Source organism: Cynocephalus volans, chromosome 6, assembly GCF_027409185.1.
Source record: "Cynocephalus volans isolate mCynVol1 chromosome 6, mCynVol1.pri, whole genome shotgun sequence".
Taxonomy (NCBI): Eukaryota; Metazoa; Chordata; class Mammalia; order Dermoptera; family Cynocephalidae; genus Cynocephalus; species Cynocephalus volans.
In genome coordinates, this window is record NC_084465.1 from 26,601,681 (window position 1) to 26,618,076 (window position 16,396).

At 37.0% G+C, this 16,396-nt stretch overlaps 1 protein-coding gene across 2 annotated transcripts in view; it reads right to left on the bottom strand.

Moving 5' to 3' along the window:
• The window catches only part of NRF1 (nuclear respiratory factor 1), a 145,346-nt gene that overhangs the window by 59,483 nt on the left and 69,467 nt on the right, over positions 1–16,396 (bottom strand). For both annotated transcript variants that reach the window (XM_063099338.1, XM_063099337.1), the window contains exon 5: positions 9,431–9,571. In XM_063099338.1, coding sequence (XP_062955408.1) covers positions 9,431–9,571 — 141 coding nt within the window. The remainder of the gene's footprint in view (positions 1–9,430; positions 9,572–16,396) is intronic.

The window sequence follows — 16,396 nt, forward strand, 5'->3', positions numbered from 1 at the left end:
AGACTATTTTTATACTGTCCCAAATAAGTAGTGCTAAGGCTACAGAGGCTGTTAATGATGGAAAATTAGGGCTGGCCTCTTAACTCAGTTGGTTAGAGCGCAGTGTTGGTAACACCAAGGTCGAGGGTTCAGAAAATTAGCTGTCAGTACAGAAAGTGTTAAAGATTCCTTTCCAGAATTCAGCATTGTGCTCTCATTACCAGTTGGATTAATTACTGGTTCTGGAGAGTTTTGGAAACCAAAGGTTCTCAATGTGCTTGTTAAGGAAGGCTTGTCTTTAATCCACAGGGAGACAATCAACAGGATCAGCAAAGGTAAAGGCTAACCTCTCAGACTATCCTTTAATTGGGTTGGAGTAAGATTTCCTGGCCTCTGTCATTCTGACTTAGGGCTCTATATGAGCCAAAGTGCCCCAGCTTGATCAGTATACCCACCCCAACAAACAAAGAGCAAAAAGTACACTTCCGGGGTATAATCAGCAAAGAAAAATTTATCAAATTCATGCAAGTGGTAAAGAGTATGTGGAAACAATAGATGGTTTCAAAATAAAAGATTTTCTACAACTCTAAAAAGTCTAATCCCACCAAAATGAAACAATAATTCTTACTATGCTAGACATTTGCCACTTCTGAATTCAGTTAATCCTTCACTGTCCAACAATGCATTGTCCTTACATATTCCCAAATACCCTTTTTCTCTATCTTTGCTCTGCATGTACCTGAATGTAGGGGTTTGTTTTCAAGCTTCTAATGTATATTTTGGCTCAATTACCAAGAAAAGGTTTTTCAGACCAAAATGTCTGCCAACTCCACCTCTACTGAAGACGTCAGAGAATATATAATAAATCTAATGAGAAGGAGGCTGAAATCAAACCATGTTAAGGTTATGTTTTTCACAGCCTACAGGAAGACAGGGATGTGGCAGGGAAGGAAAACTGGAGGATTTTCAGACTGTGGTGTCATTATTTTAACTTAAAATTATAAACTCCTAGGTTGACATGCCCAATTATATTCTAATGGATATTTAAAGAGCATTAGAGAGCTGAAGCAAAATGATTTCCTTACTACTTGGAATTATTTGTACTACTGATCTCTGTTCATAGAGATGATGGTGGCTATCCTTATCAGAAACATCGCTTCCTAGTAGTACCAGTTGAAACACTGGCTTCTCAATCTCATTGTTCCAAAAAACACATTCCCACAGAAAATGTGGGAAAAGCAAGTTGGCAATGAAAGGCAGGTGTAACTTCAAAATTAGTGAATTCAAGGTCCCAACTAATAAAGACACCCATTTGATGTCTTTATACTCTTCAAGACAAAACTGCACCTCCGCACCCCATCAACCTGTCAAACTTTCTCCCTCTCATTAATCAAAACACTCTTAAAGTCCTACCTTCTCTTTCAAGGAGTCTCAGATTGATGAGTTTCTGTTAGGTTATGCTAGTTGTACTCTTTTGTACAGAAACATAACTAACAGATGAAGTCAAAGTCCTCTTTTCTGTCTACTCTCCCCTAATCCAGTCTCCTATCCAGAGGCATTAGTTTGATGAATATCTTTCTATAGGCCAAAATTCTATGCATTTACATAAATATATGCTGGAAACGGACAGTTTTGTATGATAGAAGAAAAACACAAATGATACTATATTGCACATATTTTACAATTTTCTTTTTCTGTATTTTTGGGAGCTGGATGGTATGGGGATCTGAACCATTGACCTTGGTGTTGTCAGCATCATGCCTTCCCAAGGGAGCTAACCAGCCAGCGCTCACAATTAGCCTTTTCCACTCAACATTTTGTCATAGAGATCTTCTAATGGTAGTACAACTGGAATAATCTCATTTTATTTAACAGTTGCCTAGTACCCATGGTATAGATTTTCCATTTTATTTAACCGTTCCCCTCTGTTCATAAATATTTAGGTTGTTTACACATTTTTACTCTTAAAAATAGTACTTGCACATGGTTCTTTGTACACATGTGTATTTCTTTAGGAGAATTCAGAAAAGTGGAATTGCTAGTTCAAGGGTATATGCATTTAACATTTTAATGGATACTGCCAAATTGTTCTCCAGAAAGACTTTGCCAATCCCACTTCCACCAAGACAGCAAGACAATACCCATTTTTTCACTCTTTTTGACATTTTTTTTTTTTATTATCAAGCTTTCTTATTTCGGCACATCTAAAGTGGGAGAAATGGTTTTATTTTAATTACCATTACCAGTGAGTTGAGAATCTTTTTATATGATTATGGATTATATCCTTTCTGTGAACTGTTTTATAATGCTTTGCTTATTTTGCTAATTATCTTTTCTTATTAATCTGAAGGAAATATTAATCTGTTCTGGATATTAATTGTCATATAATTGCAAATATTCAGGATATGTAATTTATATGGCTATTCCCTTCTCCTAGTATTCCTGAATATATCCTTATTCTTTTACTCTACTTATTCTTTTACTCTACTCAAAATAAGCTATGTTCTCTTTAAGACCACATCCAGTGTTTTTGTTTGTTATCTATATATTCTCTTAATCTCATCCTGCCTACCTAATGTTTTAGAAAATGTAGCATGGTGTCATATACACAAACACTTTCTGATAATTTCAGACAGTAAGAAAAGCCTATTTTGTATATACATTCTGACACTACGGCAAAGAGTAGTTTGGAATTGTTATCCACCGCAGTAGTTCTCAAAGTCAGCTGCACACTGGAATTACCTGGAGAGTTTAAATACTACAGATTCCTGGATCCCACCCCCAAAGATTCTGATTTAATTGTTCTGGAGTGTGGCCTGGGCACTAGGATTTTAAGTTTCTGTGCAGCCAACTTTCAGAACCACTAAACTAAAATACTTTTTATCCAGCCCTCCTTCTTCAAAAAAATTTTTTTGAAAAATTTTGGTAAAGTATATGTAACATACAATGTACCGTTTTAGCATCTACAATTCAGTGGCATGAAGTGCATTCCCAGTGTTGTATAAATATTACCACTATCTAGTTCCTGAACTTTTTCATTATCATCCCAAACAGAAACTCTATATCTATTAAAACAATGACTCCCATTTCTACCTGCCCCCCCAGCCCCTGGTAACTTCTATTCTACTTTCTGTCTCTATGATTTTGTCCATTCTAGGGACCTCATATAAGTGGAATCACACAATATTTTCCTCTTGTGCCTGGTTTACTTTACTTAACATAACATTTTCTACTCTTGGGGTGGAAGAGGCTAGACCTATGTTTTTTCAAAATGAAACCCTCAAAAATCTAAATTGATAACTGACTAAATGTTTTCTAAGTAAAACATTTAAAGTTTTGTGAATAACTTCTTCCTAATGAAGCAATCACTGTGCTGAATGTTTCTGAAGGTTTTCCTTAAACTGGTGAAGAATTACTATTCTGTTGCATCCTCACTCAAAAGGAATATTAAAGCAACAAAGACTGCCCCAGAGAGAGTAAGAGGAGGACAGTTAAGTTCAAGGGGGGAGAGGGAAAGAAAAAGGTAAAGACGAGTGGATTTTAACCAGTAGTACTGAGCAGGTCTTTCCAGAGATGTTTCTTCCATAATTATAATCTTCGCCTGGATCTCTTCCAGTATAGACTCCAAAAAGATTTACCATCTCCCAAGAACAAGAGAATCTTACAGGACTCAAGTGTGGTAAAGAGCAGAACTGATTTCCCACTAGCAAAATCATAATTATTGCTTAAAGACTCCTCAAGAAATGATACCATTCCTTGAATTCAAAGTGTAGTCTGAGAATCAGCAGCATTGGCATCATTTGGGAGTCACTAGAAAGGCAGACTCTCAGGTCCTCCTCCAGACCTACTGATTCACAGTCTGCAATCGAATAAGATGCTCAGGTGACTCTTATGTACACTGAAGTTTGAGGAGCATTGATTTAGCCCACCCTTTGGTCCCTGGTCTGTAGTTTCTAAAAAATTTGGTAACTTGACTTTCAAAATTTCTGAAAAAAAGGCAACTTCATTATTTAATTATAAATGAATTCTGGGGTTGCAGAACCTCCACCAACTAAAGATTTCTTCTGCTAAGCTTTATCTCAACCTCCTCCAATTCTTATAGAAGATGGGCAGACAAATATGGGATAAATTTTAGCCACTACTCTTAATGGTGCCAGAAATTCAAGTTTTCATTTTATCACTAAAAATACTACAGAGTTATGTGATGTGTTTCCCACCCCCCCCACACAAAAGAGACTATTTATCAGGATCAAGATATAATAATAATACCAGAAACTTTTCAGGTAAAATATCCTGTTTACTAATAAAGAATTATACTGTAACTTTTTTTAACCAAAAAAAAAAAAAAAAAAAAAAAAAAAAATCCCAAACAAAAGCAAAACAAAAAAGACAAAAAACAAAAACCCAATTGACCCTACAGAGCATTTAATTCACACAGAACTTCAGATACTATAATGTTTAATTTCTGTGTAGGAGACAATTTTGATAGTCTTTAGAGCAAGTCAAGAAATTAATTTAAAACAGGAAATGTTTAGTTTAGATTAGCTGAAAGACTCAACCTGAGTGATGATGACAATATACAGGGAAAAAAGAGAGAAAAAATGCACTGGCTATATGGATTCAACCCTAATTTCTATTCCTATTTGTCACTAGCTTCCTTCATAAAAATGTTTTTTCTATTTAAGCCTCAATTTTTCAACCTGCAAAATGTATTGCACCTGTATTGTTCCACTTTATTGCTGAGAAAAATGAGTAGTTCATTAACTTTCTCTCATAAAGCATGGGTGAGAGGTTATTCAAAAGTCAATACAGGCAGGCTGGCCCGTGGCTCACTTGGGAGAGTCTGGTGCTGATGACACCAAGGCCATGGGTTCGGATCCCTATATAGAGATGGCTGGTTGGCTCACTTGGGAGAGCGTGGTGCTGACAACACCAGGTCAGGGGTTAGGATCCCCTTATGGGTCATCTTTAAAAAAAAAAAAAAAAAGTTAATACAGACAACACATATTTAGTATTAATAATTAGTAATAATACCTTTGAGTGATGCCTTAGTTTTCAAAGCACTTTCCCACACAATACTCATTTTTTGTTTGTTTTTTTGGTAGCTGGCCAGTAAGGGGACCCAAATCCATGACCTTTATGTTATCAGCATAGCTCTCCCGAGTGAGATAATTGGCCAGCCCAATACTCATTTTTTCTTCCTCTGACTCCATAACATAGGAGGGTGTGTATTATTCTCACTTTCAGAAGATGAAAGTGAGAGCCAGGGCTAATATATAGTACAACTGGGACTAGGGCCTAGATCTTCTTACTCCAAGTTAGTATTCTTTCCAGTTAACTGTGTTAACTTTCTAATCTGTAAAGAATTAAAATAATAGACCACATATATTAAAACAATTTAAATGAAATTTACTCTCTTTGGATGATTCAGAACATATTGTAGGTTTGTATATAGAATTATATTTGTAAGTTAGGGTCATCAGTATAAATATCAGTCATCTCCATAGCATTAAGTGCAGATAAGATGATTAATAAAGCTGTCCAGTTAACCCAAGTCTACCTCTATTGCAGTCCAGTTTGACGATTACGGAATTTTTTCACTTCAAGGAAGTCATAAATTACCCATATGGTCTGAAAACTAGAATTAATGTCCAGTTAAAATTACTTTGTTCTTCATGGCTATAGACCATACCTGAGCTCTGCTGCCTTTAATAAAAAATAGGAATTTAATACAAACACACACATACCACATACACTGGAGGGCAGATTAAATGAAATGCCCCTGTAAAGAACTTAGTAGTGTGCCTTCCAGTACATGGTAGCTATATAACAGAAAAATAATGGGGGAAAAAAAAGAGGAGTTGACATCTTCACCATAGCAAAAAGAAAAGGAATCTTTGACAAAACAAAGCAGAAACATTATCAACTTGCACTTTAAAAAATATGTTTAATATAAAATATGAAAATGCTTTTTTGTTTCTATGATTATAAAAGCAATTCATGCTTATTAAAGAAAATAAAAATCATCCATAATGCCACCACACATACATTATCACTGTTAATATTTTGGTGTACATCCCTCCAAAGTTTTACACACACATACACAAACACACCCACACACACACACACACACACACGGGCACGTTTTGTGTACAGGTTTTAGAAAATGAGATCAATCAGCTCAATTAAAAAAAATGATAATAATGAGTAGCTCACTCAATAGTAAACTAGTTTCTTTTGGGATGTGTTGCTCCTCTTTCCATGTAAATTCTAAACACCACTATCATAATTTAACCAATTACATTATTCCCAAATTTTCCTATTGCAAACAATGCTATGGTAAACACTGAAACATCTTTGCTTAATTGGAGGACAAGACATACACATTTAAAACTTTGATATGCATTGGCACCCTGCTTTCTAGAAAAAGTGGACCAATTTACAGTCTTACTAATAGTGTATTAAAGTGCTTGTAGTCTCATACCCTTGCCTATGCAGGTTTGGTTTGAAATAAAATCCTCCTTTTACTACCATTAATAGTGAAAAGCTTTAGGATCAATTAAAAAACAACAGATATTTCACTCAGGTTAAGAAGAAAGTACGTGAGGAAAACAAAACAAACAACAACAAATGGCTGAGGGGGAAAACGCTGGGATCCAAGTCCTTAGAAATTCCCATTCAGTTGGGAGCTGGGTTTTTCATCATTCCGTTCACTCCTCCTCACCATTTGTTTGTTTTTGTTTTATTTCTCAGTCATCATCTGTGGTGAAAAGGCAAGGCAGGGAACGTATGACAACAAGGAAAACACACGCCTCCAACCAAACACCTCTGTGTCTGACAATTGAGTGCCAGCTCCCATGGATCCACCACCGCACCGTGCACTACTGAGTGAGTGTTTCACAAAAATAAAAAACAAGAGTTTCAAATGTTTCACCTCCAAAATGATGACTGAACTGTTTGCTCTGACTTCTGCAGCCATTGGCCCATTTTCATTTAAATCAGTATCAATGATGATTTAATATAATCGAAACCTCAAATTATTTCAACCAAACACACCAAATGTGGCAAAGCAGGAAAAAATACCCATCACAGAAGAAGAGTGTACCTAACATAGTATTCTAAACCAGAGGCTTAGTCAGCTTCAGATGTATTTTATATCTGAGATAGAGTAGATTCTTTACAGCAATTAGATGAAAAAAATCCACCTACGTTTACTTTAGCCTATGAAAATGGCCTTAGGGACAGAATGACAGCAACTATAAAAGGACAGTAAAAAAAAATTTCGATAACGCTTTCCTTTTTGAACCATTATTTAGAGATCCTTCAAGTTTCCACAGAAAGATCTATGACTCCAATGATCAAAAGATCACAATTTAGCTTTATATTTATAAAACGGAGTATTACTTCAGACTAAGTTGCTGATTCAGACTGAATAAGAAAGAAAAGTGCCACCTCATGAGCATCAACATCCATCCTGAGTGAACACCTGCCCATCGGACTTGCAATCCAGTTATCCACGACCATACTGAATTCATTTTCTGTAACCCTTAGGTCATTTACCAAACAGATACTGTTATTCAGATGACATGTTATTTTAGGTGCTGGGCAGCTATACTGAACAGCAGTTAAGAACAGAAACTAAGTTCCTGTTCTCAAATTGTAGCTGGAGAAACAGACCACAAACAAGTAGAAGAGTTAATAAATAAGATAATCTCAGGTAGTGATAGGTGCTACAGAGACAATCAACGCAGGGAATGTATTAGTCAGTGATTTGGTGAGGAGGAGAAAGCTGTATTAGATGGGATAATTAAAAAAGGCTTGTCTCAGGAGGTAATATTCAAGCTAGACGTTGAATAAGATAAAGTCAATCATTCAGTGATCTGGGAGAACAAGTTTCCAGCAAAGGTTTTGCAAAAGCGAAAGAATGGGCTTGGGGTGTTTGACCAAAAGAGAATCAGTGTGGCTGGAGTAGAGTCACTGATGGGGAGAACACATCTCTTGTTGAGGTTGGAAAAGGCAAGATTATATAGGGCCTCCACAGCCATGGGAGAGTCTAAATTTGATTCTAGGAATAGCGGAAAGCCTTTAAAGGGCTTAAGTAAGAAAGTGATATGACCTAATTTAAATTTTTTTAAAAATTTCTATGATAGCTGAAGGCTTGGGCTATGGTGGTGACAGTAATTGAGAAGAATGGTCACACTCAAAATACATTTTGGAGGTGAACTGACATAAGTCACAGCTGATGAATTAGATGGCAGGGGTGGGGGAGAAAGACAGGGAAATAAGGATTACTCCTATGCTGGGACTTGAGCAACCAGACGGACAGTGGTGCCATTAACTGATACGGCCAACACTAGGTGAGGAACAGATTTGGAGTAGAGAGTGGGGATAACCCCAAGGTTCTGTTTTGGGCATGTTAGGTACTGGACATCTAATAGTGATTATAAGCTACGGTATAAACGGCATATAGATGGGATGTAAAACCCACAGGACAGGATAAAATGACTTAGAGAGAAACAGGATAAGATTTCTTGGAGAGAAAGTTAGAGTGGAGGGCTAAAGCCTGAGTGTTGGGACACACCAATATAAATCAGGTGAGAAGAGGAGCCAGAAGGGCTGAGAGAGAGCACGCAGTGAGGTAGGAGGATATGCAGGTGAATGTGGGGTCACAGACACCAAGAGAAGAAAATGTTTTAAGCAGGAGTAATCAACTGTTAAATGCTGCTGGAAGACTGAATAAGATAAAAAAAGAAAAACTGACAGTTAGATTTAGCAAGATAGAAGTACTCATACATTAATAAAGAAATAAGGTGGGAAAACGCTATTTAAAAAAAAAGTTGTTAGATCTTTTAAGCTATCACTTTTTAAAGCTAAAGAAAAAAAGGAACAATCTCAGCAAAATTACTGAATTATGCTGATTTATCAGACTAAGTACATTTTGATTTCCCTTCTCAAAGGAAGAGAGAGGGAATCAATGACTCAGGAGGGAGTCATTCTGAATTTTACGTTCTTATGCCTTGGGGAGGGGAGATTTACTTGGCAATAATGTGGTGGTATTCAGAATTCACATGGAAAGAGGAGCAGCTCAGCCCAAAAGACACCAAAAGTTTACTTGCCCTGCTTGGTTATGATTCATCAAACTCCTAACATTCTCCTGTTCAAACCAACCCCAAGCTAAAAGTTCTTTATCCAACCTCAAGGCCCAAGTGGAAGGAAGAAAATGGCAAAAGGAGGAGGAGACCATATCAATGCCCTTGGTTGGGAGCCTTCTTCTGGCACTACAATGTCTTTTTCTGTTTCTGTTAGGCTGCTACTGTTTCACTACCAGACTCCAGTCTGCATCTCACTCTCTGGTCCTATCACTGAGGACAAAACTAGGAAAAGTGATCAGAGGCCCGCCCATATCAGTGCCACTTGTCTTTGCATCTCCTCCTCACTTCCCGCCCCTTACCTGGGTCATTTTGTCCACAGAGACTGGAATTCCATCGATGGTGAGAGGTGGCAGTTCTGAGTTAACCTCCTGCGGCGCAGGGGCGTGTTCTGCCAGAGCAGACTCCAGGTCTTCCAAAATCATACTCTTGTACTTACGCACCTGCAGGGAATTAAGAGCAGAAGTAAACAAGATGCCCAACAACCAGGGAGGATTGGTACCCAGCAACAAGAGAGTGGGTGGGGCTGGTCTCCCTGAGCCATTGCAGACAGAGCCCTAAAAACAAACACTTCTACAACTAGAAGGTAAAAATACCCACTGGCCCCAAAGACATCACACTGAACAGAATTAAATGAGAAGATGATGAAATTACAGGTAATAAGAGTAGAAAGGAGCCAGTGGAAAAAGCGTTACAGAAATACTGCTTCTCAGTTAAAATCAGGTTCTCTCAGTCAACACAGACACCATCACCTGTTCCAGATCTATCAGGAATGACATTCATTATTCCATATTTCCCAAGCATTTCATAAACACTTAGCTCTGGCAACTAGTTGCCAAAGTCATTTTCAAAATCCTCAATCTCAAGGACTTATATCTCTAAAACTTTAAGTAACCTATTTGAAACTGCTGCTACTTTCCTGCAAAACCAGACTACCAAACAGACAGGAGATTCAAGTGCACAAGAGGCTGGACTGAAAAGAATCAGAGAAAAAAATGAGGTATAAATTGTAGCTGAGTGTCAAAGGTGCCACTACCAGTAAGGCCCGGAACCAGAGAGAGCCTCATGGGTCAAATACTCCTCCCATCTGGTACTCCATGGTGAAAGAGGTGAACTTCAAATGCATGATGCCTCTGTAGCTCTAGCCCAGGTGTGAACCAGACATTGTTGTTCTTCGACTCCATTCCTCGCTACTGCCAATGAAACATCTCTCAAAAGACAGAGAACTTAACATGCATACATTCTTCTATCATGAGCAGAAAGAGTAGACAGACATTGGATCCTACAACCATCAATAACGGGCTCATTCATTTAGAAGAGTACACAAGGGGGATGAGTACACAAGGGGGATAACAAAGAAGCCATGGAATTATAGAAATGTGACAAGATGGGATAGGAAACTAACTTGTTTTCAGGGCTTGAGGTATCATCATAGGGAAAAAAAGGGAAGAGAAAATTAGATTTTCCCAGAGGTTCCCACAATGTTTGAGTCCTGGGTTTTGTGCTAAGTGGGCTAGACTCTCAGAAAGATTTCCATACACCACCCCAGGCATCTAGAAAAGCAAATTCTGTTGGCTATGCAGTGCAACTTGTGCAGTTAAAGAATCTTCCAAATATGCGAATAACTAAGGAGATTAAAGAAAAATAGCACAAACTCATAGACTCATTCTCACTCTAGAGATTCAGTTTTATCCTGGTTTTTAATAAAAAAAAAAAGTTTCAAAAATTACTGCCATTATATTTATTGTAACATAAGCAACTGGTGTTGCCATGGCAACTTTACAGGATTATATTTTCTGCTTTCCATGTTTATGTATTATATGGAGAGTTTTTATGCTACCAACCCAAAGGAAAAACTGAATCTTAGAGAAGCCTATTAATATATCAGGTTAAATCCTTATATTAGGTGCAGGCTTATAGTAAAAATGACATTTTTTTTTTTTTAAAGATGACCGTTAAGGGGATCTTAACCCTTGATTTGGTGTTGTTAGCACCACGCTCACCCAGTGAGCTAACCGGCCATCCCTATATGGGATCCGAACCCGGGGTCTTGGTGTTATCAGCACCACACTCTCCCGAGTGAGCCACGGGCTGGCCCGTAAAAATGACATTTTAAAACAAGTTCTGTTGTGCTGGTAACGCCTGGCATTCGAAAATGGGAAATCATTAGGTTAGTACTACAGCCAGTTTCAGACAATTTCAGCCATTTTTATTTGTCAGTAAAATTCTAGGAATTCATATCTAGGTAGTTTGCTAAACTTATCAGTGCCATTCCTTAAAAATATCTTGAATTTTTTTTTTTTAAATGCTGGTAAAGCATCCCCCCTCAGGGTAACTTGTAACAAAATAACTTCAGATGTGACCACAGCAATTCTAACTAAGCTTGCTTAGTAAAGTTACTTTCCCCAAATTTTAAAGCTAGTGTTTCAATTCTATCTGATCTATCAATTCTGAGATATTTTTTATTCCCCGCATTTATCAGTCCTTTGAAATTGGGATACATCCCCAAATTGCTGTAGACCAGGCAGCAAAGGGGCATAGCTGTCACTGCACATATGTGAACATATTTGTTATCCCTGGGGTCATGACTGCAACCCCTTGCCTTTTCAGTCAACAAATCATTTTGCACCATTTGAGAAAGGAATAGGAGTCTTGACAATTTTGGGTAAGATCAAGAAGCACCTGTATCAAATTTGTTGCAGCTTAGGGGAAAAAAATCTCAGACACAACGGCAGAGCACTTTTTAAAGAAATGCAGCAGTGTTCATGCTCTTGATGGCACACAGGTCAATATTACATGAAAAAACACAGAAAACAAAGACTGAAACAAGAATTGAAAAGAGTTGGGCTCTGAATGTGAAGAAGTTTTAAGAATATCTTAATTTATTTCATTTATATTTTCCTTTTTATGTACATACAAGTGATACATGATTAAAAGCTACATCTAAGTAAGCCTGAAAGAGCACTTTCAACAAGTATAATATAAAAAGCCTTAGTGATAAGCATTGTGTCAGAGTTTGTCAATGTTTTTTCTTTCTCTTTATTACACATATAACAGTGTGTCTTATAAATAATGGTGTCATAGATATAATAAAATAGAGGTTTGTGTTCCAACTTCTGCCTTCTAGCCCAAAAACCACAGCTCAAGCCTTTGTCACTTCACACCAATATATCAACTAACTGGTTTCACAATTAAGTCAAGAACCAATTAAAATCAAAATCAGCTACCAATTTATTTTCCTCCAATTCATTCTGTATGCCACTGCTATTTAAAATTTCTGAAGCACTTGTTAGCATCAAATATCATTTACTGAGCACTTACCATGTACCTAGCACTATATACATTGTCTCAATTAATCCTTATAATAATTCTATAAGGAAAATACTATTATACCCATTTTGCTGATAAGAAAACTGAGGCTTAATAAACTTAAGTAACTTTTCCCAAATCATATAGCTAGTAAGCAGAAAAGCTGGAAATCAAACTAATTTTTATCTAGCTCCAAAGCCCATATGTTCAGACACTTCACTGTCATTTTTCCCCCTCAAATAACTCCTCTACTTCCCCATATCTTATAGGATGAAGTCCGAGCTTCTTAGTCCAGCATTTCAATCTTTCCAATCATTCTCTACTTTTCCAATACTACTCTGCCAGGGCTACCAGATACAGTTGTGCCTGTTCAACCCTGTAGATAATGTGAATGGTACTCTCTTGAGTTCCCAGTATACAACCCATGGAGTCCTAATGGGCAAGTGAATGACTTAGAACAAGAAATCAAGACCAACTCCAGAGTCCACTTATCTAGGGGAAGGCAGAAGGACAACTTCTAAGAAGCTGGTGATAATCCCAGACCTGCTTCTTGCCTCTGTGACTGTGAATGATTTCTGTACCTGTAAAACTGGTTAATCATATCCAGTGTATCCCCATCTAAATGCTATGGATGACTGACTCTGAGGAAAGAGTTTCTTCAGAAACTCTCATGGTTCTATAAAAAAAATAGAAATTTTCTCTCTGTTCCTCAACAAAATATTTCTAGGCCAATTCCTACATAGTTCGTTAAAGTATATGGTATGGCAGTAAGCCACCAAGAGGATGCCCTCAAGACATAGCAACTTTAAAATCTACCATTTGCCAATACTTTTCATGCCAGCTCTCCCTAAATGTTATAAAGAGGGGGATGATAACCAACTTTAATTAATTTCTACTGCTCCCCAGTAAGGTAGGTATTATCATCCTTATTTTACACTTGAGGACTTTGAGTCACAGATAGGAAAAATCAATGTGGAAAACCATTTTTTAAAAAAATCAAAGCTTAAAAACAATTTCACAAAACTGATATTTTTAGTTACATATGCCCATTCTAGTTAATACCAACCCATGGGCAAGACTGAATTAGCCTGTCTAAATGTTGATAACTGTTTTACTATGGGAGCCAACCCTTCACTAAGAATGATATTCAAAAGGACTGAAACACTCAGTGGAGTTGTTCTGGAGGTCTTTTAACTTTTAAAGAACAGAGGCTTAAAAAGACAAAAGATTTAAAATGCAGAAGACATTAGACCTGAAGGTAGTGGATCCCAAGAAACTTAGAAAAACCTTGAGTTTCTGGGTAAGGGATCTTCGTTCTCCATCATATTAAAAGACTCTTTCTGAGAGTTCAGCTAATTTTGACTTATTTTCTCACTACCCATGTTACAAATATAAACATGACATGGATAGTCCATGAATCTGATAGCTCTTCCATCTAGCCATCCATTCAACAACTATTATTTACCTACTGTATTCTAGGCACTGTGCTAAGGAAGGACTGAGGACAAAATGGTGAGCAAATTTATCAGTCACAGTACCCTATTATTGTTCACATTCCAATCTTGTAGGGAAGACAAACAAAAAAATAATTACAAAGATAAATATATAATTATAAGTTGGGACAAGTAACTACAAAGGATGAAACATCCCAACTTCATAGAACTTTACTTTTCATGGTCTCAGTTTAGATCCAATGTAGGATTAGGATTTGGAAACCAACTCTGCATTTTTAAATTTCTGAGTGCTGCCAAATGTTTAAGATGCTTTATTCATTCAACAAATATTACTGAGCAACTATTCACAGCAAGCATACTGTTTGGCACTGATAGCATAATGGAGAGCAAAGCAGATACAGTTCCCACCATCTTGGAGTTTACCATCTAGCTGAGGACAGAAATCATCACACAAATAAATAACAGTGCATCTGTAATAAGTGCTCAGTGGTGCTGTGAGCCTTGGATGGAATAGGGCTTTGACCTGCTTCTGGAGGTCAGAGAAAGCTTCAAGTAGGAAGTGCTGACTGAAATGAGTTCTTAAATAGGAATAAAAGTCAATGAGGTGAAGAAGGAGATAAGAGAGAGCATACACACAAAAGCACTTGGAGGGAAGAAGCAGAGTTTGTGCAAGGGATTGAACACAGACTCTTGTGGCTTGAGAGGAGAGAGAGCAGGGGAGTACGGCAAGATGAGGCTGGAGACAGTTGAAGTAAAGGACTCTTACCTGTGAAAAGGGAACTGGATGGACACTAGACTTGTTAGCTAGGGTCGTGGCAATGGAAATGGAGAAAAGGGGCCTGACTGGAGAGATATTTAGGAAATGAACAGAGAACAAAATAATGGGTGGGTTGTAGGGGGAAGGAGAGGAGAGAGAGATGCCAAAAATGGTTCCAAGTTTCTGCCTTGCAAGACATACTGGAAACAGACCTTAACTGAGAGGTGGGAGGAGGGATTTAAGTTTAATTTTGGACATGCTGAGTTTGAGGTGCTATTAAGATATCAAAGAGAAGATTTTGCTCTTTCTTGTTCTCTTTCAGTCACAAACTTTTGAAAGTAATTTTTAAAATTTACGTTTTAATTGAAACATAATGATTGTACATATTCATAGGGTATAGAGTTATATTTTAATACATATATACAATGTGCAATGATTAAATCATGGTAGTTAGCAAATTTATCATTGTAAAAATTTGTCATTTCTTTGTGGTAAGAACATTTGAGCTCCCCTCTCCTAGCCATTTGAGAACATATGATAAATTATTGTTAGTTATAGATGCCTAGCACTACTGCACACAACTAGAACTTATTTTTCCAATCTAGCTGTAATTTTGTGTCTATTAACCAACCTCCCACTATCCCACCTCCCCCTCACCTTCCCAGCCTCTAGTTACCACAATTCTACTGTCTACTTCTAAAAGTTCAACTTTTTTAGCTCCCACATATGAGTAAATATGCAGTATTTATCTTTCTGTGTCCAACTTATTTCACTTAATATAATGTTAACATAATGTTTTCCGGGTTTATATATGTTGCTGCAAATGACAGGATTTCATTCTTTTTCATGGTTGCATAATATTCCATTGTATACCACACTTTCTTTATCCATTCATCTGTCAACAGATACCTACCTAGGTTGATTCCATATCTTAGCTATTGTGAATAGTGCTGCAATAAACATGGGGGTGCAGATATCTCTTCAGTATGGTAATTTCCTTTTCTTTGGATAAATACCCAGCAGTGGAGTTGCTAGATCATGTGGTAGTTCTATTTTTAGTTTTTTGAGGAACTGCCATACAATTTTCCATAATGGTTGTACTAGTTTACATTCTCACCAACAGTGTATAAGAGTGCCCCTTTCAGGGGCTGGCTGGTTAGCTCAGTTGGTTAAAGTGTGGTGTTTTAACACCAAGGTCAAAGGTTTGGATCACTGTACCAGTCAGCCACCAAAAAAAAAAAAAAGCATTTCCCTTTCTCCGCATCCTTGTCAGCATTTATTTTTGTCTTTCTATAACAGCCATTCTAACATTTTTTATGTCTATTTTATGTTATTCGTATCTTCAATATAGAGATACAAATTTTCTTATCCTGGCTCTTCTATTGAGAAGTTGGGGAAATCTTGGGCAAATCACTTAACCTCTCTGAGCTAGTATTCTCATTTGCAAAATGAAAATAATAATAATATACCTATCTCTCAGGGTTGTTAGAATTATTAAGAATATGTATAGTTCAAAGTTTTCAAAATCTACTATACAAAAAGATTAGTTACAACAATCCTCTGCACTCAATTCCATGTACATGTAGACCATGCAGATTTACTTTTAAAGTAGTATCAAACTCTATGTATGCTTCTATAATCTGTTTTTTTCACTTAACGATATATCACCAATGTCTGAATATGTCAATAGAAAGATTTATGTCATCATGTTTAATTGCAGTACAGTATTTCTATCTATGAATGAGGTA